The 26595-nt window shown below is 45.3% G+C and overlaps 1 protein-coding gene across 1 annotated transcript in view; it reads right to left on the bottom strand.

Annotated features, from left to right (window-relative positions):
• The window catches only part of LOC106604127 (catenin (cadherin-associated protein), alpha 1), a 246912-nt gene that overhangs the window by 56787 nt on the left and 163530 nt on the right, over window positions 1–26595 (bottom strand). Inside the window, exons 15-16 of the mRNA XM_082974984.1 lie at window positions 12473–12654; window positions 167–272 (exon numbers count right to left, since the gene is read on the bottom strand). Coding sequence (XP_082831110.1) covers window positions 167–272; window positions 12473–12654 — 288 coding nt within the window. The remainder of the gene's footprint in view (window positions 1–166; window positions 273–12472; window positions 12655–26595) is intronic.

Genomic DNA, 26595 nt, shown 5'->3' with positions numbered 1-26595 from the left:
GAGGGAGGGAGGAAGAGGGAGGGAGGAAGAGGGAGGGAGGAAGAGGGAGGGAGGAAGAGGGAGGGAGGAAGAGGGAGGGAGGAAGAGGGAGGGAGGAAGAGGGAGGGAGAGGGGGAAGGATAAAGGGAAAGTGTTAGATGGTGAGATATGGAACAGTGTAATGGACCTGGTCTGCGATGGTGCGGCCCAGTTTATCCATCCTGGATCCAGCCTCAGCAATCTTCTTAGCAGCACTGATGACATCAGAGGTATTCTTCAACGGACCTTTACCCCTGGAAACACAGGACACACACATCAGTCTGCTGTTCACACACACCTCTTCAACAGACCTTTACCCCTGGAAACACAGGACACACACATCAACCTGCTGTTCATACACACCTCTTCAACAGACCTTTACCCCTGGGAACACATGATACACACAATACAGTCCATCCACTCTTCAGTAGCACCTCATCATGCAGTCTCGTTTCTGAAGGATGTATATATTCTCTCTCTCTGACAGATGGTATGATATGGGGATGTGTTTTATGGTACACACACACACCACATCATATGGAAACCTTTGCCTATATTGTGCACTACATTTGACCAGGGCCCAAAAGTAGTACACTAGGAAATAGGGCACCACTCGGGACGCAGTTCCTCTAATGACTAGTGCCTGGATTTAAATTCATCCCACACCTTTAACCTGTTCAGCCTGTTAGCCTGTTAAAGCTGGATTTAAATTGATCCCACATCTTTAACCTGTTCAGCCTGTTAAAGCTGGATTTAAATTCATCCCACACCTTTAACCTGTTCAGACTGTTAGCCTGTTAAAGCTGGATTTAAATTGATCCCACACCTTTAACCTGTTCAGCCTGTTAAAGCTGGATTTAAATTCATCCCACACCTTTAACCTGTTCAGACTGTTAGCCTGTTAAAGCTGGATTTAAATTCATCCCAAACCTTTAACCTGTTCAGACTGTTAGCCTGTTAAAGCTGGATTTAAATTGATCCCACATCTTTAACCTGTTCAGACTGTTAGCCTGTTAAAGCTGGATTTAAATTCATCCCAAACCTTTAACCTGTTCAGACTGTTAGCCTGTTAAAGCTGGATTTAAATTGATCCCACATCTTTAACCTGTTCAGACTGTTAGCCTGTTAAAGCTGGATTTAAATTGATCCCAAACCTTTAACCTGTTCAGCCTGTTAGCCTGTTAAAGCTGGATTTAAATTCATCCCACACCTTTAACCTGTTCAGACTGTTAGCCTGTTAAAGCTGGATTTAAATTGATCCCAAACCTTTAACCTGTTCAGCCTGTTAAAGCTGGATTTAAATTGATCCCAAACCTTTAACCTGTTCAGCCTGTTAGCCTGTTAAAGCTGGATTTAAATTCATCCCACACCTTTAACCTGTTCAGACTGTTAGCCTGTTAAAGCTGGATTTAAATTCATCCCAAACCTTTAACCTGTTAACACTTAAAATGTAACTAAAAGTTATCGAAAATGTAATCTACATATTCCCCAAATGTAATTATTTATCATTAGAGGCCATAAACAACAACTAGTAATGCTGGGTACTTCCAGGAAGGTTCCAATCTCACCTTTCTGGTCCCTGATAGTTGTGCTCACTGTAGAGGGCACGAGCTCAGGTATAAATGATGAATTTCCTATTCAACAAAACTATGAATAAGGCCTGAAATGACATGTTTTTCTAAATATAGCATCATCAATTTATAAAACTACTAAATATAAGACTACACCTCCCTTACAACTGTGAACTACACATGTAATATTTAGTGTTGGAGAAAAGGCCCCTCCATCGCCGTGAGCGTCACAGACCTCTAGCTTGGCTTCCTGAACTCGTTAGGAAATCTCATATCATTTTAATCTACTCCGTCTATGAAAAAAACGGTGTTTTTTTGGTGGTTTACAATCTAGGAATTATTTTAGATTACAGGGCTATAAACAGGGATGAAAACTGGTGAGGACCCAAAAATGGTGACACTTTTTTGTTGTTGTTGCACTGAAACATGCAAATAAATCCCTGCTAGGAGGAAATGCAGGTTAACTAATTAAACAGAGAATATGATCTACATGATCAGTCTCAGTGTAGGGCTGGGCAGTATACCGGTATTGATGCAGGGACCGGTTTGGGTTTTTACTTTACCTTCTATACCAGGTTTTGAATGTTTGGTTTGTTAAAAATGTGACACGCCACGTGTAATGTCCATTTTTACAGTTCACTTCGCCACTTCAGTCCCTCTCTCTCGCTCTCCGCTCTTTCCACACAGACCTCGCCACGCCCCATGTCACTCAAGGAGCAGATGTGTCGTTCCTCAACCACAAAACACAGTCTGCCTGCTCAACGTAGCACATGCAACACTGCTGACAACAGCGCTGTTTTCACTTCTTACATCAGCAAACAGCTAGTATGTCTTTTTTTAAGTTGCCATAAATCTAGTGATAGAACGCCTGTTGCCGCGACGGCCTTTACAATAGAACGCCTGTTGCCGCGACAGCCTTTACAATAGAACGCCTGTTGCCGCGACAGCCTTTACAATAGAACGCCTGTTGCCGCGACAGCCTTTACAATAGAACGCCTGTTGCCGCGACAGCCTTTACAATAGAACGCCTGTTGCCGCGACAGCCTTTACAATAGAACGCCTGTTGCCGCGACAGCCTTTACAATAGAACGCCTGTTGCCGCGACAGCCTTTACAATAGAACGCCTGTTGCCGCGACAGCCTTTACAATAGAACGCCTGTTGCCGCGACAGCCTTTACAATAGAACGCCTGTTGCCGCGACAGCCTTTACAATAGAACGCCTGTTGCCGCGACAGCCTTTACAATAGAACGCCTGTTGCCGCGACAGCCTTTACAATAGAACGCCTGTTGCCGCGACAGCCTTTACAATAGAACGCCTGTTGCCGCGACAGCCTTTACAATAGAACGCCTGTTGCCGCGACAGCCTTTACAATAGAACGCCTGTTGCCGCGACAGCCTTTACAATAGAACGCCTGTTGCCGCGACAGCCTTTACAATAGAACGCCTGTTGCCGCGACAGCCTTTACAATAGAACGCCTGTTGCCGCGACAGCCTTTACAATAGAACGCCTGTTGCCGCGACAGCCTTTACAATAGAACGCCTGTTGCCGCGACAGCCTTTACAATAGAACGCCTGTTGCCGCGACAGCCTTTACAATAGAACGCCTGTTGCCGCGACAGCCTTTACAATAGAACGCCTGTTGCCGCGACAGCCTTTACAATAGAACGCCTGTTGCCGCGACAGCGTGTATAATAGAACGCCTGTTACCGCGACAGCGTGTATAATAGAACGCCTGTTACCGCGACAGCGTGTATAATAGAACGCTTGTTACCGCGACAGCGTGTATAATAGAACGCTTGTTACCGCGACAGCGTGTATAATAGAACGCTTGTTACCGCGACAGCGTGTATAATAGAACGCTTGTTACCGCGACAGCGTGTATAATAGAACGCTTGTTACCGCGACAGCGTGTATAATAGAACGCTTGTTACCGCGACAGCGTGTATAATAGAACGCTTGTTACCACGACAGCGTGTATAATAGAACGCTTGTTACCACGACAGCGTGTATAATAGAACGCTTGTTACCACACACACATAAATATTGCACTAGTGGGGGAAAAAAAACATCTTAAAGTAGAAATAGAATGAAACAAACAGCCATTCTATTGTTGTTCTATTATAGTGGCCATCGATCAAGTGCACAAGACTACATGTGTGAAAAAATAACGTCTACTGAGTAAAAAATATATATTAATCCCCCCCTCACACACAGTGTTACTGTCAAGTTCAACACAACAGAAGCAATATATTTGGGCTACACTGCACATTATTACATTGTACACTTTCTGCCTGTGGATGTCTGTTCTACAATGTACCAGCAGAGCATGATACCCTTTGTTGGCATAATTGATCTCTTTCAGGCAGAGAGTACACCTGGTATACCCCTTTATATCCACTGTATTGAAAAAGTGAGAAAGAGGGAAAGTGTGTGGTGTAGAGGTCGACCGATTAATCGGAACGGCCGATTAATTAGGGCCGATTTCAAGTTATCACATTCGGTAAACTGTATTTTTGGACACCAATTTGCCGATAAAAAAACCCCCTTTATTTAACTAGGCAAGTCAATTAAGAACATTCTTATTTTCAATGATGGCCTAGGAACAGTGGGTTAACTGCCTTGTTCAGGGGGCAGAATAACAGATTTTTACCTTGTCAGCTCGGGGATTCGATCTTGCAACTTTACGGTTAACTAGTCCAACGCTCTAACCACCTGCTTTACATTGCACTCCACGAGGAGCCTGCCTGTTACACGAATGCAGTAAGAAGCCAAGGTAAGTTGCTAGCTAGCATTAAACTTATCTTATAAAAAACAATCAATCATAATCACTAGTTAACTACACATGGTTGATGATATTACTAGTTTATCTAGCCTGTCCTGCGTTGCATATAATCGATGCGGTGCGCATTCGCGAAAAAGGACCGTCTTTGCTCCAACTTGTACCTAAGTGTTCATTCAGTATTGTTGTAATTATCATTATTACAAATAATAAAAATATATTTTAAAAAAGCAGATTAATCGGTATCGGCTTTTTTTTTGGGTCCTCCAATAATCGGTATGGGCGTTGAAAAATCATAATCTATCGACCTCTAGTGTGGTGTTCCTTTCACCTCTATAGTAGCATCCAGTTTAAGCCCGGCCCAGCTACACTTAATCCCTGAATCCACTTGTTTAACAAGCAACACCTCATTTTTCACCTAATTCTCTCAATCTGATGTTGTAACGTTAGCTAGCAATTTTGTCTGACTTTATTAGCCAGCTAATTTTCATACCATAACTGATCAAATATTGGAGTTTACGTTGGCTGATGTTGCTCAACATTTCTCTGGCTAGCTAACGGAGAATTCCATCCAGCTAACAAGATATTTAACACATTTCTCTGGCTAGCTAACGGAGAATTCCATCCAGCTAACAAGATATTTAACACATTTCTCTGGCTAGCTAACGGAGAATTCCATCCAGCTAACAAGATATTTAACACATTTCTCTGGCTAGCTAACGGAGAATTCCATCCAGCTAACAAGATATTTAACACATTCCTCTGGCTAGCTAACGGAGAATTCCATCCAGCTAACAAGATATTTAACACATTCCTCTGGCTAGCTAACGGAGAATTCCATCCAGCTAACAAGATATTTAACACATTTCTCTGGCTAGCTAACGGAGAATTCCATCCAGCTAACAAGATATTTAACACATTCCTCTGGCTAGCTAACGGAGAATTCCATCCAGCTAACAAGATATTTAACACATTCCTCTGGCTAGCTAACGGAGAATTCCATCCAGCTAACAAGATATTTAACACATTCCTCTGGCTAGCTAACGGAGAATTCCATCCAGCTAACAAGATATTTAACACATTTCTCTGGCTAGCTAACGGAGAATTCCATCCAGCTAACAAGATATTTAACACATTCCTCTGGCTAGCTAACGGAGAATTCCATCCAGCTAACAAGATATTTAACACATTCCTCTGGCTAGCTAACGGAGAATTCCATCCAGCTAACAAGATACTAACAAAACTTGTTCCACTACACTTTCTCCCTCACCTCAAACTTTACCAATGCCAGTTGTTTCTCGGTTACAGCTCACATGAAGAATGCTTCATCACATTCTCACCCCTGTCTCCGTGGCCAGGCTTCTCACCTACCTCATTGTTATCGTTCAGGGGACGCGCTGCTGTAACTGGCAAACTGCCTCTCTACTCCATGCTGTCTTTCCAGAGCCCACACTGACGCTGTAACTGGCAAACTGCCTCTCTACTCCATGCCGTCTTTCCAGAGCCCACACTGACGCTGTAACTGGCAAACTGCCTCTCTACTCCATGCCGTCTTTCCAGAGCCCACACTGACGCTGTAACTGGCAAACTGCCTCACTACTCCATGCCGTCTTTCCAGAGCCCACACTGACGCTGTAACTGGCAAACTGCCTCACTACTCCATGCCGTCTTTCCAGAGCCCACACTGACGCTGTAACTGGCAAACTGCCTCTCTACTCCATGCCGTCTTTCCAGAGCCCACACTGACGCTGTAACTGGCAAACTGCCTCTCTACTCCATGCCGTCTTTCCAGAGCCCACACTGACGCTGTAACTGGCAAACTGCCTCTCTACTCCATGCCGTCTTTCCAGAGCCCACACTGACGCTGTAACGAGCAAATTGGTTCTCTCTCCTCTCCAGTCGTGTACTTCTGTGAACGATTGGCTGATTGCTCCAAACGTGCATCACTCGTTCGCTTACAGCCAGGAGTGATCCAAAGACAACCCCCAAAAATATATATATATATATTTTTTTTTTTATCTACACGAATCACATAGGTCACCAATTTTGGATTCAAAACCACAAATTTCGCCAAAAGGTGACTCGTTTGCATCCCTGTATAAATCAATCTCGGAATGTACTACAGAAACACACATTTCTCCCTTCTGCTGTCTGGTACACTTCAGGAAAGAGGGTGGTACAGAGACATGGAGGAGAGAGACAGATGGAGGAGAGAGAAGGGTGGATAAAACTCAACACACCTCTACCACCATATTCACAGACACACTGGGCCAGTCCTCACCTCTACCACCATATTCACAGACACACTGGGCCAGTCCTCACCTCTACCACCATATTCACAGACACACTGGGCCAGTCCTCACCTCTACCACCATATTCACAGACACACTGGGCCAGTCCTCACCTCTACCACCATATTCACAGACACACTGGGCCAGTCCTCACCTCTACCACCATATTCACAGACACACTGGGCCAGTCCTCACCTCTACCACCATATTCACACACACTGGGCCAGTCCTCACCTCTACCACCATATTCACACACACTGGGCTAGTCCTCACCTCTACCACCATATTCACACACACTGGGCTAGTCCTCACCTCTACCACCATATTCACAGACACACTGGGCCAGTCCTCACCTCTACCACCATATTCACAGACACACTGGGCCAGTCCTCACCTCTACCACCATATTCACAGACACACTGGGCCAGTCCTCACCTCTACCACCATATTCACACACACTGGGCTAGTCCTCACCTCTACCACCATATTCACACACACTGGGCTAGTCCTCACCTCTACCACCATATTCACAGACACACTGGGCCAGTCCTCACCTCTACCACCATATTCACACACACACTGGGCCAGTCCTCACCTCTACCACCATATTCACACACACTGGGCTAGTCCTCACCTCTACCACCATATTCACACACACTGGGCTAGTCCTCACCTCTACCACCATATTCACACACACTGGGCTAGTCCTCACCTCTACCACCATATTCACAGACACACTGGGCCAGTCCTCACCTCTACCACCATATTCACAGACACACTGGGCCAGTCCTCACCTCTACCACCATATTCACACACACTGGGCCAGTCCTCACCTCTACCACCATATTCACACACACTGGGCTAGTCCTCACCTCTACCACCATATTCACACACACTGGGCTAGTCCTCACCTCTACCACCATATTCACAGACACACTGGGCTAGTCCTCACCTCTACCACCATATTCACAGACACACTGGGCCAGTCCTCACCTCTACCACCATATTCACAGACACACTGGGCCAGTCCTCACCTCTACCACCATATTCACACACACTGGGCCAGTCCTCACCTCTACCACCATATTCACACACACTGGGCTAGTCCTCACCTCTACCACCATATTCACACACACTGGGCTAGTCCTCACCTCTACCACGATATTCACAGACACACTGGGCTAGTCCTCACCTCTACCACCATATTCACACACACTGGGCTAGTCCTCACCTCTACCACCATATTCAGACACACTGGGCTAGTCCTCACCTCAACCACCATATTCACAGACACACTGGGCTAGTCCTCACCTCTACCACCATATTCACAGACACACTGGGCTAGTCCTCACCTCTACCACCATATTCACAGACACACTGGGCTAGTCCTCACCTCTACCACCATATTCACAGACACACTGGGCTAGTCCTCACCTCTACCACCATATTCACAGACACACTGGGCCAGTCCTCACCTCTACCACCATATTCAGACACACTGGGCTAGTCCTCACCTCTACCACCATATTCAGACCCAGACCACTTTAAACCTGTCATTACAAGGTGCTTAACTGGGAGTGGTGATTGTTTATATTATTAGAATAGTTGTGTGTTAAGGTGCGCGTGTACTGGGACTGTGAGGAATGCCGTACTGGGACTGTGAGGAATGCCGTACTGGGACTGTGAGGAATGCCGTACTGGGACTGTGAGGAATGCCGTACTGGGTAGGTGACGGCCACATGGGAAAAGCACGTGGGTTCGACCGTTGGGTGCAACCACACACACACACCGTGACCGCAAGACCCTCCACACACCCCCCACAGCTCTGTCTGAACGTTCACCTATTGAAATATCTACAAGATATTATTATTGGTGGGTTTGGTTGAAGTGAAATCCTTTTCCACTGTAAAGACTAGAAAGAGACTGTTACAAGCCCTTGATGGGTTAAAATCTACATCTCCATCTTTAAGAAGACCCTTTAATACCACTTGTTAAACTGTACATCTCCATCAGAACAGATATGCTGTGTTTTAATCACTACATACGCATGTGTGTTTTTACGGCAGGGCTAGAGGAAGCAGGGAGTAGAGGGCTGGGCTAGAGGAAGCAGGGAGCAGAGGGCTGGACGGAGGAAGCAGAGGGCTGGCCGGACGGACGGAGGAAGCAGAGGGCTGGCCGGACGGACGGAGGAAGCAGAGGGCTGGCCGGACGGACGGAGGAAGCAGAGGGCTGGCCGGACGGACGGAGGAAGCAGAGGGCTGGCCGGACGGACGGAGGAAGCAGAGGGCTGGCCGGACGGACGGAGGAAGCAGAGGGCTGGCCGGACGGACGGAGGAAGCAGAGGGCTGGCCGGACGGACGGAGGAAGCAGAGGGCTGGCCGGACGGACGGAGGAAGCAGAGGGCTGGCCGGACGGACGGAGGAGGCAGAGGGCTGGCCGGACGGACGGAGGAAGCAGAGGGCTGGCCGGACGGACGGAGGAAGCAGAGGGCTGGCCGGACGGACGGAGGAGGCAGAGGGCTGGCCGGACGGACGGAGGAAGCAGAGGGCTGGCCGGACGGACGGAGGAAGCAGAGGGCTGGCCGGACGGACGGAGGAAGCAGAGGGCTGGCCGGACGGACGGAGGAAGCAGAGGGCTGGCCGGACGGACGGAGGAAGCAGAGGGCTGGCCGGACGGACGGAGGAAGCAGAGGGCTGGCCGGACGGACGGAGGAAGCAGAGGGCTGGCCGGACGGACGGAGGAAGCAGAGGGCTGGCCGGACGGACGGAGGAAGCAGAGGGCTGGCCGGACGGACGGAGGAAGCAGGGAGTAGAGGGCTGGACGGAGGAAGCAGGGAGTAAAGGGCTGGATGGACGGAGGAAGCAGGGAGTAGAGGGCTGGCTGGATGGACGGAAGGCAGATCAAGGCTGGGTTTGGATGAAGGAAGGCAAACTAAGTGTTTTCATGTTCAATATCATGGTGTTTTGCTAAGGACAATGCCTTGGCTTGTGGAGCAAGGCTGGTGCTTACAGGGTGACGACAGCGTCAGGGTAGATCTGACTGGAGAAAGACGTTTTATTGACAATTCCTTTAAAGAGATGGAAATTGAGAGACATGCAGGCAGAGAGACCGAGAGCTTTGCTTTGGTTCCAGGCACAATGTCTCCTGAATGAGTCACTTTAAATTCATAGAGGAAGATGTATGTGCCCACACACACACACACACACACACACACACACACACCACATCTTCTCGCAGGCAAAAGACTACACACCTATGCGCTCACACACACACGTAGAAATATATTCTCTCAAACACACGTGTTTTACTGAGCAGATGGCTGGCCATGGCACTCTGGTGATGAACCAGAATATAAGGTCTTGTCTATCTGTCACATTTACTACAGTCCAGTTACAGGCCTTTACCGGCCAGACAGACCAACTTACTACAGGCCAGATACAGGCCAGATACAGGCCTCGACCGGCCAGACAGACCAACTTACTACGGTCCAGTTACAGGCCTCGACCGGCCAGACAGACCAACTTACTACGGTCCAGTTACAGGCCTCGACCGGCCAGACAGACCAACTTACTACGGTCCAGTTACAGGCCTCGACCGGCCAGACAGACCAACTTACTACGGTCCAGTTACAGGCCTCGACCGGCCAGACAGACCAACTTACTACGGTCCAGTTACAGGCCTCGACCGGCCAGACAGACCAACTTACTACGGTCCAGTTACAGGCCTCGACCGGCCAGACAGACCAACTTACTACGGTCCAGTTACAGGCCTCGACCGGCCAGACAGACCAACTTACTACGGTCCAGTTACAGGCCTCGACCGGCCAGACAGACCAACTTACTACGGTCCAGTTACAGGCCTCGACCGGCCAGACAGACCAACTTACTACGGTCCAGTTACAGGCCTCGACCGGCCAGACAGACAGACCAACTTACTACGGTCCAGTTACAGGCCTCGACCGGCCAGACAGACAGACCAACTTACTACGGTCCAGTTACAGGCCTCGACCGGCCAGACAGACCAACTTACTACGGTCCAGTTACAGGCCTCGACCGGCCAGACAGACCAACTTACTACGGTCCAGATACAGGCCTCGACCGGCCAGACAGACCAACTTACTACGGTCCAGTTACAGGCCTCGACCGGCCAGACAGACCAACTTACTACGGTCCAGTTACAGGCCTCGACCGGCCAGACAGACCAACTTACTACGGTCCAGTTACAGGCCTCGACCGGCCAGACAGACCAACTTACTACGGTCCAGTTACAGGCCTCGACCGGCCAGACAGACCAACTTACTACGGTCCAGTTACAGGCCTCGACCGGCCAGACAGACCAACTTACTACGGTCCAGTTACAGGCCTCGACCGGCCAGACAGACAGACCAACTTACTACGGTCCAGTTACAGGCCTCGACCGGCCAGACAGACAGACCAACTTACTACGGTCCAGTTACAGGCCTCGACCGGCCAGACAGACAGACCAACTTACTACGGTCCAGTTACAGGCCTCGACCGGCCAGACAGACAGACCAACTTACTACGGTCCAGTTACAGGCCTCGACCGGCCAGACAGACAGACCAACTTACTACGGTCCAGTTACAGGCCTCGACCGGCCAGACAGACAGACCAACTTACTACGGTCCAGTTACAGGCCTCGACCGGCCAGACAGACCAACTTACTACGGTCCAGTTACAGGCCTCGACCGGCCAGACAGACCAACTTACTACGGTCCAGATACAGGCCTCGACCGGCCAGACAGACCAACTTACTACGGTCCAGTTACAGGCCTCGACCAACCAGACAGACCAACTTACTACGGTCCAGTTACAGGCCACGACCGGCCAGACAGACCAACTTACTACGGTCCAGTTACAGGCCTCGACCGGCCAGACAGACCAACTTACTACGGTCCAGTTACAGGCCTCGACCGGCCAGACAGACCAACTTACTACGGTCCAGTTACAGGCCTCGACCGGCCAGACAGACCAACTTACTACGGTCCAGTTACAGGCCTCGACCGGCCAGACAGACCAACTTACTACGGTCCAGTTACAGGCCTCGACCGGCCAGACAGACCAACTTACTACGGTCCAGATACAGGCCTCGACCGGCCAGACAGACCAACTTACTACGGTCCAGTTACAGGCCTCGACCGGCCAGACAGACCAACTTACTACGGTCCAGTTACAGGCCTCGACCGGCCAGACAGACCAACTTACTACGGTCCAGTTACAGGCCTCGACCGGCCAGACAGACCAACTTACTACGGTCCAGTTACAGGCCTCGACCGGCCAGACAGACCAACTTACTACGGTCCAGTTACAGGCCTCGACCGGCCAGACAGACCAACTTACTACGGTCCAGTTACAGGCCTCGACCGGCCAGACAGACCAACTTACTACGGTCCAGTTACAGGCCTCGACCGGCCAGACAGACCAACTTACTACGGTCCAGTTACAGGCCTCGACCGGCCAGACAGACCAACTTACTACGGTCCAGTTACAGGCCTCGACCGGCCAGACAGACCAACTTACTACGGTCCAGTTACAGGCCTCGACCGGCCAGACAGACCAACTTACTACGGTCCAGTTACAGGCCTCGACCGGCCAGACAGACCAACTTACTACGGACCTTTTCTCAACTGGCTTTTTATTGAAGCTGGGACGTCTGCATGAGAAGACCTACTACAGATCAGACAGATCCCTCTGTACTGACAACACACAGAGACACAGAGAGAGAGACACAGAGAGAGAGAGAGAGAGAGAGAGACACAGAGAGAGAGAGAGAGAGACACAACCCCCCTCCATACCTGGTGAAGTCCGTCATCTCCATCATAATCATACACATCTGCTTGGCCAGGACGATGATGTCGTTGCCGGAGTCGTCCCACTTGGACACCTCAGCGTCCAGCTTGCTCTTCTCCTCCTGGAAACTGGCCACCTGCTCAGCGATCTTAGCCTTCTGCTCCTGGGGCAGCTGGGCCATGATAGCCTGGTAGAGGAGGAGAGGAGAGAGAGTTATACAACAGAACACTGAGCTGTTATAGCCTGGTAGAGGAGGAGAGGAGAGAGAGAGAGTACTATGACAGATGAATACATGACAGTACACTACACAATACCACAACTCATCACCAGTGAAGCGGCATTTTTGGTTAGCCTTTTATTTAAAAATATATCTGGGGAAGCTGGGCTACGGCAGCCTGATTTGTCAAGACCAGTATCCTAATAGACAAAATGTCTGTCTGTCTGTCTGTCTGTCTGTCTGTCTGAGCTCGCATGCTACGGGAGGGATGAGAGGAATCATGCCATTAACTAAATCTATTTAGTGGAGCCAAAAATATTTTCTAGTAGCCTGTTCTACTCTGGAGCTGTGGTACTATAGAGATGTGCAGTAGTCTGGGTCCATCTGTGGTACTATAGAGATGTGCAGTAGTCTGGGTCCATCTGTGGTACTATAGAGATGTGCAGTAGTCTGGGTCCATCTGTGGTACTATAGAGATGTGCAGTAGTCCATCTGTGGTACTATAGAGATGTGCAGTAGTCTGGGTCCATCTGTGGTACTATAGAGATGTGCAGATGTCGTAGTCCATCTGTGGTACTATAGAGATGTGCAGTAGTCTGGGTCCATCTGTGGTACTATAGAGATGTGCAGTAGTCCATCTGTGGTACTATAGAGGTGAGGTAGTCTGGGTCTATTGTGGTACTATAGAGATGTGCAGTAGTCTGGGTCTATTGTGGTACTATATAGATGTGCAGTAGTCTGGGTCCATCTGTGGTACTATAGAGATGTCGTAGTCCATCTGTGGTACTATAGAGATGTCGTAGTCCATCTGTGGTACTATAGAGATGTCGTAGTCCATCTGTGGTACTATAGAGATGTCGTAGTCCATCTGTGGTACTATAGAGATGTGCAGTAGTCTGGGTCCATCTGTGGTACTATAGAGATGTGTCGTAGTCCATCTGTGGTACTATAGAGATGTGCCGTAGTCTGGGTCCATCTGTGGTACTATAGAGATGTGCAGATGTCGTAGTCCATCTGTGGTACTATAGAGATGTGCAGTAGTCTGGGTCCATCTGTGGTACTATAGAGATGTGCAAATGTCGTAGTCCATCTGTGGTACTATAGAGATGTGCAAATGTCGTAGTCCATCTGTGGTACTATAGAGATGTGCAAATGTCGTAGTCCATCTGTGGTACTATAGAGATGTGTCGTAGTCCATCTGTGGTACTATAGAGATGTGTCGTAGTCCATCTGTGGTACTATAGAGATGTGTCGTAGTCCATCTGTGGTACTATAGAGATGTGTCGTAGTCCATCTGTGGTACTATAGAGATGTGTCGTAGTCCATCTGTGGTATTATAGAGATGTCCAGTAGTCTGGGTCCATCTGTGGTACTATAGAGATGTGCCGTAGTCTGGGTCCATCTGTGGTACTATAGAGATGTGCAGTAGTCTGGGTCCATCTGTGGTACTATAGAGATGTGCAGTAGTCTGGGTCCATCTGTGGTACTATAGAGATGTGCAGTAGTCTGGGTCCATCTGTGGTACTATAGAGATGTGCAGTAGTCCATCTGTGGTACTATAGAGATGTGCAGTAGTCCATCTGTGGTACTATAGAGATGTGCAGTAGTCCATCTGTGGTACTATAGAGATGTGCAGTAGTCCATCTGTGGTACTATAGAGATGTGCAGTAGTCCATCTGTGGTACTATAGAGATGTGCAGTAGTCCATCTGTGGTACTATAGAGATGTGCAGTAGTCCATCTGTGGTACTATAGAGATGTGCAGTAGTCCATCTGTGGTACTATAGAGATGTGCAGTAGTCCATCTGTGGTACTATAGAGATGTGCAGTAGTCCATCTGTGGTACTATAGAGATGTGCAGTAGTCCATCTGTGGTACTATAGAGATGTGCAGTAGTCCATCTGTGGTACTATAGAGATGTGCAGTAGTCCATCTGTGGTACTATAGAGATGTGCAGTAGTCCATCTGTGGTACTATAGAGATGTGCAGTAGTCCATCTGTGGTACTATAGAGATGTGCAGTAGTCCATCTGTGGTACTATAGAGATGTGCAGTAGTCCATCTGTGGTACTATAGAGATGTGCAGTAGTCCATCTGTGGTACTATAGAGATGTGCAGTAGTCCATCTGTGGTACTATAGAGATGTGCAGAAGTCTGGGTCCATCTGTGGTACTATAGAGATGTGCAGTAGTCCGGGTCCATCTGTGGTACTATGGAGATGTGCAGTAGTCCATCTGTGGTACTATAGAGATGTGCAGTAGTCCGGGTCCATCTGTGGTACTATAGAGATGTGCAGTAGTCTGGGTCCATCTGTGGTACTATAGAGATGTGCAGGAGTCCATCTGTGGTACTATAGAGATGTGCAGTAGTCTGGGTCCATCTGTGGTACTATAGAGATGTGCCGTAGTCTGGGTCCATCTGTGGTACTATAGAGATGTGCAGTAGTCCATCTGTGGTACTATAGAGATGTGCAGTAGTCCATCTGTGGTACTATAGAGATGTGCAGTAGTCCATCTGTGGTACTATAGAGATGTGCAGTAGTCCATCTGTGGTACTATAGAGATGTGCAGTAGTCCATCTGTGGTACTATAGAGATGTGCAGTAGTCTGGGTCCATCTGTGGTACTATAGAGATGTGCAGGAGTCCATCTGTGGTACTATAGAGATGTGCAGTAGTCTGGGTCCATCTGTGGTACTATAGAGATGTGCCGTAGTCTGGGTCCATCTGTGGTACTATAGAGATGTGCAGTAGTCCATCTGTGGTACTATAGAGATGTGCAGTAGTCCATCTGTGGTACTATAGAGATGTGCAGTAGTCCATCTGTGGTACTATAGAGATGTGCAGTAGTCCATCTGTGGTACTATAGAGATGTGCAGTAGTCCATCTGTGGTACTATAGAGATGTGCAGTAGTCCATCTGTGGTACTATAGAGATGTGCAGAAGTCTGGGTCCATCTGTGGTACTATAGAGATGTGCAGTAGTCCGGGTCCATCTGTGGTACTATGGAGATGTGCAGTAGTCCATCTGTGGTACTATAGAGATGTGCAGGAGTCCATCTGTGGTACTATAGAGATGTTCAGTAGTCTGGGTCCATCTGTGGTACTATAGAGATGTGCAGTAGTCTGGGTCCATCTGTGGTACTATAGAGATGTGCAGTAGTCCGGGTCCATCTGTGGTACTATAGAGATGTGCAGTAGTCTGGGTCCATCTGTGGTACTATAGAGATGTGTCGTAGTCCGGGTCCATCTGTGGTACTATAGAGATGTGCAGTAGTCCATCTGTGGTACTATAGAGATGTGCAGTAGTCCATCTGTGGTACTATAGAGATGTGCAGTAGTCCATCTGTGGTACTATAGAGATGTGCAGTAGTCCATCTGTGGTACTATAGAGATGTGCAGTAGTCCATCTGTGGTACTATAGAGATGTGCAGTAGTCCATCTGTGGTACTATAGAGATGTGCAGTAGTCCATCTGTGGTACTATAGAGATGTGCAGTAGTCCATCTGTGGTACTATAGAGATGTGCAGTAGTTTGGGTCCATCTGTGGTACTATAGAGATGTGCAGTAGTCCATCTGTGGTACTATAGAGATGTGCAGTAGTCTGGGTCCATCTGTGGTACTATAGAGATGTGCAGTAGTTTGGGTCCATCTGTGGTACTATAGAGATGTGCAGTAGTCCATCTGTGGTACTATAGAGATGTGCAGTAGTCTGGGTCCATCTGTGGTACTATAGAGATGTGCAGTAGTCTGGGTCCATCTGTGGTACTATAGAGATGTGCAGTAGTCTATCTATATGTGTTGTAGCTAGGTTGCACATTGCCAGGCCAACTACACCATTTATTTCACCAGTTCTCCTCCGGCGAAGCCTCAGTTTTCTTTTGACTCCTCAATAGATATTTCTATTCTTGGTTTCGTTTACGCAATTTTACTTTTTGTGGACCTAAACTATGTAATTCAAAAATTAAATATGGTGATTGAAAATAGCATGGACTTCCGACTTTCATAATTATTCCCATTTAAAAGCTACAACTTAAGGACAAACTTTATTCGAATAGTTTGGAAAATACTCCTCATAACTTTGTCTTAATGCTTTTATAATACTTCTGTAAGTAGGATCGGGCTTTTGGTTGACACATTTCTGTCTTATAGAGCATTGGTTTATTTAAATTTCTTATTCGATTTCTATATCTTACTATTTATTTATTCTCTGTCATGTTTTTGGTTTATTCGAAAACAAGTTAACTTTCTGAGATACTCTAACAGAGAGTTCTAGGCACATTTAGTGTTTGATCAGGAAATAGCGCGGCAGGAGAAATGTAGCGAGCATTAAACTGAAAAGCGGCTTGAAAATCGGACAGGTCAAACGGACAGGAAATAGAAACGGTGAGTTTTTATAAAACAACAAGAGCCTGAATTATCCGCTATAAAAATAGGTTTAGTTTAATGGCCCAGATCAGCTGACATTCAAGGGGGGGGGGGGAATAATTTTCTGAACGGATATTTCGCGATGCTTTGATAATATAGACTCTTAGCGATGTTTCATTGTTCTCTTGCTATGTGTCAACATAAAATATTTTTTTTTGTAATAGGAATAAGCTATTTACTCAGAATGTTAACCCTGCTGTGCATTAGCCTGATCAGAGTAATTGTTTGATTATTTTTATATTTTTACCTGCCCATTTGGACAACTGAAATCTGTATTCGCAGTTGTCCGACAAGCCTTCGTGTTGATCCCTGTACGTTTGGTGTGTTTTGTCAGACCTCCCTGTGTAGTGAGTGTGTGTCGTTCCACTCCCCGGTTCAGTAGAGGTGAATTCATTAAGGGGTTTCATTTCCTCCAGTGGAAGCTGGGATCATAACCTGTTCTAAGGTGCTGAGTAATGTGATCGTGGTAATACATGATACTCTGGCAGCACAATTTGGACAAAATATCTAATTGTGATTTTTTTTTTTTTTTGGGGGGGGGGGGACAGATATTGCAATTGCGATTATTAATTGTGATTTTTAAACACTTAGGTGAAAACTTGTTAATTCCATTAGACATGGTTAAAACAACTGTTAGGGTACAGCACATCTAACTGGAGATCAGATGAATTAATACGTACTGTGCAAACTGAATACAAAATGAAAAGAAACTAATACTTATAATATATAGGATTATTACACCTACATAAAAATGTATTTAACATTATCTTCAATATAGTGTGCTATTAGTGCGGCACTTACTCATTAATGAATTGAAGTTCTGAGTTCCTATTTTACCCTGAGCTCTTAAACAACCTAAGTTAATTATGTATTCAGGCAGCCATAGGCTGCAGATGGAACAGGAAGCTGATGATTCAGCCTACTTGTACATAATTGCACAATCACTAATTGAAACGATAAGTCAAAGAACCTTAACATGTAACACGTAGCCTATTGATTGCAAGGTGCAGCCTGTGTCCTAAACAGAGTCTGGTCCAGTCATCAACGAGACGGCCTTTACCGCGCCTGGTCCAGTCATCAACGCCACGGCCTTTACCGCGCCTGGTCCAGTCATCAACGCCACGGCCTTTACCGCGCCTGGTCCAGTCATCAACGCCACGGCCTTTACCGCGCCTGGTCCAGTCATCAACGAGACGGCCTTTACCGCGCCTGGTCCAGTCATCAACGAGACGGCCTTTACCGCGCCTGGTCCAGTCATCAACGAGACGGCCTTTACCGCGCCTGGTCCAGTCATCAACGAGACGGCCTTTACCGCGCCTGGTCCAGTCATCAACGAGACGGCCTTTACCGCGCCTGGTCCAGTCATCAACGAGACGGCCTTTACCGCGCCTGGTCCAGTCATCAACGAGACGGCCTTTACCGCGCCTGGTCCAGTCATCAACGAGACGGCCTTTACCGCGCCTGGTCCAGTCATCAACGCGGGGACATGATCATAGATCAGCACTCGGACACCTGATAAAGGCTGGTAACTTTCCCCAAAACTCCCTGGTTTTTCCAGGAATTCTGGTTGGAAGATTTCTGGAATTACGAGGGAATAAGTAGGAAATATGGGAATCCTCCAACCAGGATTTCTGGTAAACCAGGGAATGTTGGGAACATTACTGGATTTTCGCAACCCTACGATGCGTACAGGCCTCTGAAATAAGCTCATGTGATTAGTGACCTTGCCCTAAAAGAGACCTGAAAAACACGCGCTCTCCCCCAGAGCCAATCCTTAGGATTTAGTTCAGAGGAAACGCTGTCAGGCACATGCCAAACGGCCTTCATGTTTTAATAAAGACGGCCTTCAGGTCAAGTCCCAATGCTCTTAAATTAATTCATTTCCTCGTCTTCATTCCTAAGGCTTAGAGCAACTGAAGATGTCTCTTTAAAAAAGGTTGATTATACTCTTTTTAACGTTGTTTTTAAAAACAATGTCACAGACCTAAAACATTATCCACAAGGTCAATGATACAGGCCTTGCTCTTAAAAAAAAAACAGCTGGTAGAGAAGGTCGCAGCTGAACCTGAAGATGTGACAGAAAAGACAATAGAATGATTGTATTTCCGTAGGAAATGAGAAACATACGTTTTTACTATACTGATGCATAACAAAATGGGGCTGATGAGGCCAAATTAGCTGTGGCGTTTCCACACCAACACGTCTCAATGTAGCCCCCTCATTTGGCCCAGCGACTAGATGTATTCACACATGTACCGCCAAGACAACGGAGGAAATAATAAAAAAAGTGAGAGACCACAGCAGACAGACTTCCTTAATTGTACGTGTGGTGTGTTGTATTTCGTGTGCGTGCGCTTCTGTAGGCCTTCTCTCTCTGTGTGTGTGTGTGTGTGTGTGTGCGTGTGTGCGTGTGCGTGTGCGTCTGGTAGGAGAGCAGCTATGTGAAGTGGGAGAAGTTGAGTTTGGGGACAGTATTAACCTGAGTGTTGTGTTGACAAGAGGCTGGAGAGAGAGAGATAAATCTAATGCCCCGTGGCACCACAACAGACAGAGAGATAAATCTAATGCCCCGTGGCACCACAACAGACAGAGATAAATCTAATGCCCCGTGGCACCACAACAGACAGAGAGAGAGATAAATCTAATGCCCCGTGGCACCACAACAGACAGAGATAAATCTAATGCCCTGTGGCACCACAACAGACAGAGAGATAAATCTAATGCCCCGTGGCACCACAACAGACAGAGAGATAAATCTAATGCCCCGTGGCACCACAACAGACAGAGAGAGATAAATCTAATGCCCCGTGGCACCACAACAGACAGAGAGAGATAAATCTAATGCCCCGTGGCACCACAACAGAGAGAGAGAGATAAATCTAATGCCCCAGTGGCACCACAACAGACAGAGAGAGATAAATCTAATGCCCCAGTGGCACCACAACAGACTTCCTTAATTGTCTGCTCTTCATTTCCTTCCAACACAGCTCAGAACAGGCTTGTCCCCCAAATGGCACCCTATTCCCTATGAAGTGCACTACTCATAATCAGAGCCCTATGGTTATTGCACTATATAGGACATTGGCCTGTCTCTCACATGGCAACCTGAGGGAATACAAACGTGGAGAGAAGAGGGGCCATGTCATCTAAAGTATTTACAATATATTCTTAAAGGAACTATAATAGTGTGTGTGTGTGTGTGTGAGATGTACTACTTTTGACCATTTGGTAGCACCCCTGTCATCAGTGGTTTGTCTAGGAATTCACACTACGCCAAACAACTAAATATGAAATGCATTAGCTAATCCATCTGAATTAGCTAGACGGCCTAGTCACTAGCTAATATTGTGATTTAATAACTCTGGTCTCTAAGCCTGTGTTATGGTTTCCATGTTAAACAGCTTAGACCTGACCCATGAATCTGGGCGTCGGGCAGATTAGTGGCTAATCCACCGTAACACAGAAACAGTAATCCCAGATTTAAAGTATTCCCTTTAAATTCAGATATGCTTCCCTTACCGGAAAGGTCTGGGGAATTTTTCAAGGTGAGTCCGATCAGAAAGGAACCATCTATGAATACCTTTCCTGTGGTATGAAGGTTTACAGTGGAGATCAGACCAGAGAGGAATCATCTATGAATACCTTTCCTGTGGTATGAAGGTTTACAGTGGAGATCAGACCAGAGAGGAATCATCTATGAATACCTTTCCTGTATATATAAATATATATAAATATATATATATATATAAATATATAAATATATATATATATAAATATATATATATATAAATATATATATATAAATATATATATATATATATATATATATATATATATATATATAAATATATTTATATATATATATAAATATATATATATATATATATATATATAAATATATTTATATATATATATAAATATATATATATATATATATAAATATATATATATATAAATATATATATAAATATATAAATATATATATATAAATACACAACTAAAAGCATAGTATTTGGGACAATTCATTTATTCACTAAACCCTAAACCTCAACTACATCTCGTAATAAATAATGTGGAAATTGAGCAAGTTGAGGTGACTAAACTGCTTGGAGAGACCCTGGATTGTAAACTGTCATGGTCAAAACATATTGATACAAAAGTAGCTAAGATGGGGAGAAGTCTGTCCATAATAAAGCGATGCTCTACCTTCTTAACAACACTATCAACAAGGCAGGTCCTACAGGCCCTAGTTTCTACCTTCTTAACAACACTATCAACAAGGCAGGTCCTACAGGCCCTAGTTTCTACCTTCTTAACAACACTATCAACAAGGCAGGTCCTACAGGCCCTAGTTTCTACCTTCTTAACAACACTATCAACAAGGCAGGTCCTACAGGCCCTAGTTTCTACCTTCTTAACAACACTATCAACAAGGCAGGTCCTACAGGCCCTAGTTTCTACCTTCTTAACAACACTATCAACAAGGCAGGTCCTACAGGCCCTAGTTTCTACCTTCTTAACAACACTATCAACAAGGCAGGTCCTACAGGCCCTAGTTTCTACCTTCTTAACAACACTATCAACAAGGCAGGTCCTACAGGCCCTAGTTTCTACCTTCTTAACAACACTATCAACAAGGCAGGTCCTACAGGCCGTTGTTTTGTCACACCTGGACTACTGTTCAGTCGTGTGGTCAGGTGCCACACAGAGGGACTTGGGAAAATTGCAGTTGGCTCAGAACAGGGCAGCACGGCTGGCCCTTGGATGAACACAGACAGCTAACATTAATAATATATATGTCAATCTCTCCTGGCTCAAAGTGGAAGAGAGATTGACTTCATCACTACTTGTTTTTGTAAGTGGTGCTGACAAGCTTAAGATACCGAGCTGTCTGTTTAAATTACTAGCACACAGCTCAGACACCCATACATACCCCACAAGACATGCCACCAGAGGTCTCTTCACAGTCCCCAAGTCCAGAACAGATTACGGGAGGCGAACAGTACTACATAGAGCCATGACTACATGGAACTCTATTCCACATCAGGTACAGTTGAAACTGGAGTTTACATACAATTAGGTTGGAGTCATTAAAACTGTTTTTTCAACACTCCATAAATTTCTTGTTTACCTATTGGGGATAGGGGGCAGTATTTGCACGGCCGGATAAAAAACGTACCCGATTTAATCTGGTTACTACTCCTGCCCAGTAACTAGAATATGCATATAATTGTTTGATTTGGATAGAAAACACCCTAAAGTTTCTAAAACTGTTTGAATGGTGTCTGTGAGTATAACAGAACTCATATGGCAGTCAAAACCCTGAGACAAATCCTGACAGGAAACTGAAATCTGATGTGTGGATATCACTTCAAACATTTGCCATTGAAACACACAGGGGCTTGTGAATCATTTAGCACTTCCTATGGTTTCCACTAGATGTCCCCAGTCTTTACAAAGTGGTTTGAGTCTCCTACTATCAAAATTGACTGAAAGAGAGGCTGTTTATCTTGGTCACAGGGGATGGGCCATTACCATTGTGATGTCGGCGCCCATGGGTACTCTCCCTTTTCGAAACGTTTTGAAAGACAATGCAACCGTCCCAATGGAAATTATTGAAGCCCTGGTTGAAAAAGCCCCTAAAGATTTATGTTATACAACGTTTGACATGTTTGAACGAACTTAAATATTTTTTTTTGCTCATTCCTGATGACAAGTCAGACGCACACGGTACATTTTCACTAGCCTTCGGAGCGCGCTAACACTATTGGGATATAAATTATTAACTTTTTTGAACAAAACTACATTTGTTATGGACCTGGGATTCCTAGAAGTGCCATCTGATAAAGATAATCAAAGGTAAGGGATCATTTACAATAGTATTTTTGATGGTTGATCGTTCCAAGATGGCTCCAACATTTATAGCCTTGACTTTTTTTCTGGGCATACCACGTCGTTTATTGCAAAGTGTGATTTCCCAGTAAAGTTATTTTTAAATCTGGCAAAGACATGGCATTCAAGACATGTTAATCTATAAGTCTTTGAATGACAATATTACATTTTAACAATGTTTTCGAATAGTAATTTTGTAAATTGTAGCGCTAATTCACCGGAAGCATTTGAGGGAAAAGATTTTCTGAACGTCATGCGCCGATGTAAAATGCTGTTTTTATATATAAATATTAACTTTATCGAACAAAAAATGCATGTGTTGTGTAACATGATGTCCTAGGAGTGTCATCTGATGAAGGTTGTCAAAGGTTAGTGCTGCCTTTAGCTGTGTTTTGGGTATTTGTGATGCATGCTAGTTGCTTTGAAAATGGCTGTGTGATTATTTCTGGCTGGGTACTCTGCTGACATAATCTAATGTTTTGCTTTTGCTGTAAAGCCTTTTTGAAATCGGACAACGTGGTTCGATTCAGGAGAGGTGTATCTATAAAACGGTGTAAAATAGTCATATGTTTGAGAAATTGAAGTTACAGCATTTATGAGGTTTTGCATTTAGCGCGACGCGATTCCACTGGCTGTTGATTAGGGTGGGACGCAAGCGTCCCACTGGCCCAGACAGGTTAAACAGGTTACTACTCTGGCTCAGAAACTAGAACACGCATATTATTAGTAGATTTGGATAGAAAACACTGAAGTTCCTAAAACTGTTTGAATGCTATCTGTGAGTATAACAGAACTCATATGGCAGGCAAAAACCTGAAAAAAAATCCAACCAGGAAGTGGATTGTAGTTTTTCAAGACTGGGCCTATTCAGTATACAGTGACTTAGGGTTCAATTTGCACTTCCTAAGGCTTCCACTAGATGTCAACAGTCTTTAGAACGTGCTTCAGGCTTTTTTCAACAGAGAGCGAACAAGACCTCCTGGAGTCTGATGACCGAGAGAATGACAGGCCACAATTACGCGCGTTCACGTGAGGTAGCTGTGTTCCAAAACACTGGAATCGTCCGGTTGGAATATTATTGAAGTTCTAAGTTAAAAATGCCCTAAAGATTGATGTTTTACAACGTTTGACATGTTTCAACAAACGTAAATATAACTTTTTGTCGTGAAATGTTCGGCGCGCTTCTTACATTTGGTAGTAGTTTACTGAATGCGCAAACAAGGAATTATTTGGACATAAAGTCCATAATTTATCTAACAAAACATTTATTATGGACCTGGGATTCCTGGAAGTGACTTCTGATGAAGATCAAAGGCAAGTGAATATTTATAATGCTATTTATGATTTTAGATGACTCCAAAATGGCGGGTAACTGTATTGCCTAGTGTATTTTTCTGAGCGCCGTACTCAGATTATTGCAAAGTGTGCTTTCCCCGTGAAGCTTTTTTGAAATCTGTCACAGCGGTTGCATAAAGGAGATGTTCATCTATAATTCTTTGAATAACAGTTTAATATTTTGTCAACGTTTATGATGAGTATTTTTGTAAATTTTTTTGTAAAAAGTAGCGCGTTTGGGTAGTGGCTGGTTACAGTACTGTGAGACTCAGGCTCGTGCCCGCGTCGACCGAAAGCTTTGTTTACTTTCCTCTGTTTAGCTAAAGGGACATTCCCGGTCGGAATATTATCGCTTTTTTACGAGAAAAATGGCATAAAAATGGATTTTAAACAGCGGTTGACATGCTTCGAAGTACGGTAATGGAATATTTAGATTTTTTTGTCACGAATTGCGCCATTTACCCTTTCAGATAGTGTCTGGAACGCACGAACAAAACGCCGCAATTTGGATATAACGATGGATTATTTTGGACCAAACCAACATTTGTTATTGAAGTAGCAGTCCTGGGAGTGCATTCCGACGAAGACACAAAAGGTAATCAAACTTTTATAATAGTAAATCTGATATTGGTGAGTGCTAAACTTGCCGGGTGTCTAAATAGCTAGCCCTGTGATGCCGGGCTATGTACTTAGAATATTGCAAAATGTGCTTTCACCAAAAAGCTATTTTAAAATCGGACATATCGAGTGCATAGAGGAGTTCTGTATCTATAATTCTTAAAATAATTGTTATGCTTTTTGTGAACGTTTATCGTGAGTAATTTAGTAAATTGTTAGCAAATTCCCCGGAAGTTTGCGGGGGGTATGCTAGTTCTGAACGTCACATGCTAATGTAAAAAGCTGTTTTTTGATATAAATACGAACTTCATTGAACAAAACATGCATGTATTGTATAACATAATGTCCTAGGTGTGTCATCTGATGAAGATCATCAAAGGTTAGTGCTGCATTTAGCTGTCTTCTGGGTTTTTGTGACATTATATGCTGGCTTGAAAAATGGGTGTCTGATTATTTCTGGCTTGGTACTCTGCTGACATAATCTAATGTTTTGCTTTCGCTGTAAAGCCTTTTTGAAATCGGACAGTGTGGTTAGATAAAGGAGAGTCTTGTCTTTAAAATGCTGTGAAATAGTCATATGTTTGAAAAATTGAAGTTTTTGCATTTTTGAGGAATTTGTAATTCGCGCCACGCCTATCATTGGATATTGGAGCAGGTGTTCCGCTAGCGGAACGTCTAGATGTAAGAGGTTAAAACGGTGTAAAATAGTCGTATATTTGAGAAAGTTGAATTATGACATTGTTGTTTTTCAATTTGCCGCCCTGATATTTCACTGGCTGTGTCCCGCAGGTGGGTCCCACATAGCCCATAGAAGTTAAACAGCTTGGAAAAAATTCCAGAAAATGTCATGGCTTTAGAAGCTTCTGATAGGCTAATTGACATCATTTGAGTCAATTGGAGGTGTACCTGTAGATGTATTTCAAGGCCTACCTTCAAACTCACTGCCTCTTTGCTTGACATCATGGGGAAATCAAAAGAAATCAGCCAAGACCTCAGAATTTTTTTTTGTAGACCTCCACAAGTCTGGTTCATCCTTGGGAGCAATTTCCAAACGCCTGAAGGTACCACGTTCATCTGTCCAAACAATAGTACGCAAGTATAAACACCATGGGACCACGCAGCCATCATACCTCTCAGGAAGGAGACGCGTTCTGTCTCCTAGAGATGAACGTACTTTGGTGTGAAAAGTGCAAATCAATCCCAGAACAACAGCAAAGGACCTTGTGAAGATGCTGGAGGAAACAGGTACAAAAGTATCTATATTCACAGTAAAACGAGTCCTATATCGACAAGGAGGAAGCCACTGCTCCAAAACCGCCATAGAAAAGCCAGACTACGGTTTGCAACTGCACATGGGGACAAAGATCATACTTTTTGGAGAAATGTCCTCTGCTCTGGTCTGATGAAAGAAAAATAGAACTGTTTGCCCATAATGACCATCGTTATGTTTGGAGTAAAAAGGGGGAGGCTTGCAAGCCGAAGAACACCATCCCAACCGTGAAGAACGGGGGTGGCAGCATCATGTTGTGGGGGTGCTTTGCTGCAGGAGGGACTGGTGCACATCAAAATAGATGGCATCATGAGGCAGGAAAATTATGTGGATATATTGAAGCAACATCTCAAGACATCAGTCAGGAAGTTAAA

The sequence above is a fragment of the Salmo salar genome, chromosome 05 (assembly GCF_965601325.2).
Source record: "Salmo salar chromosome 05, fSalSal1, whole genome shotgun sequence".
Taxonomy (NCBI): domain Eukaryota; kingdom Metazoa; phylum Chordata; class Actinopteri; order Salmoniformes; family Salmonidae; genus Salmo; species Salmo salar.
Note: the sequence above shows the minus strand (reverse complement) of the source record. Positions and strands in the feature narration are given on the sequence as shown.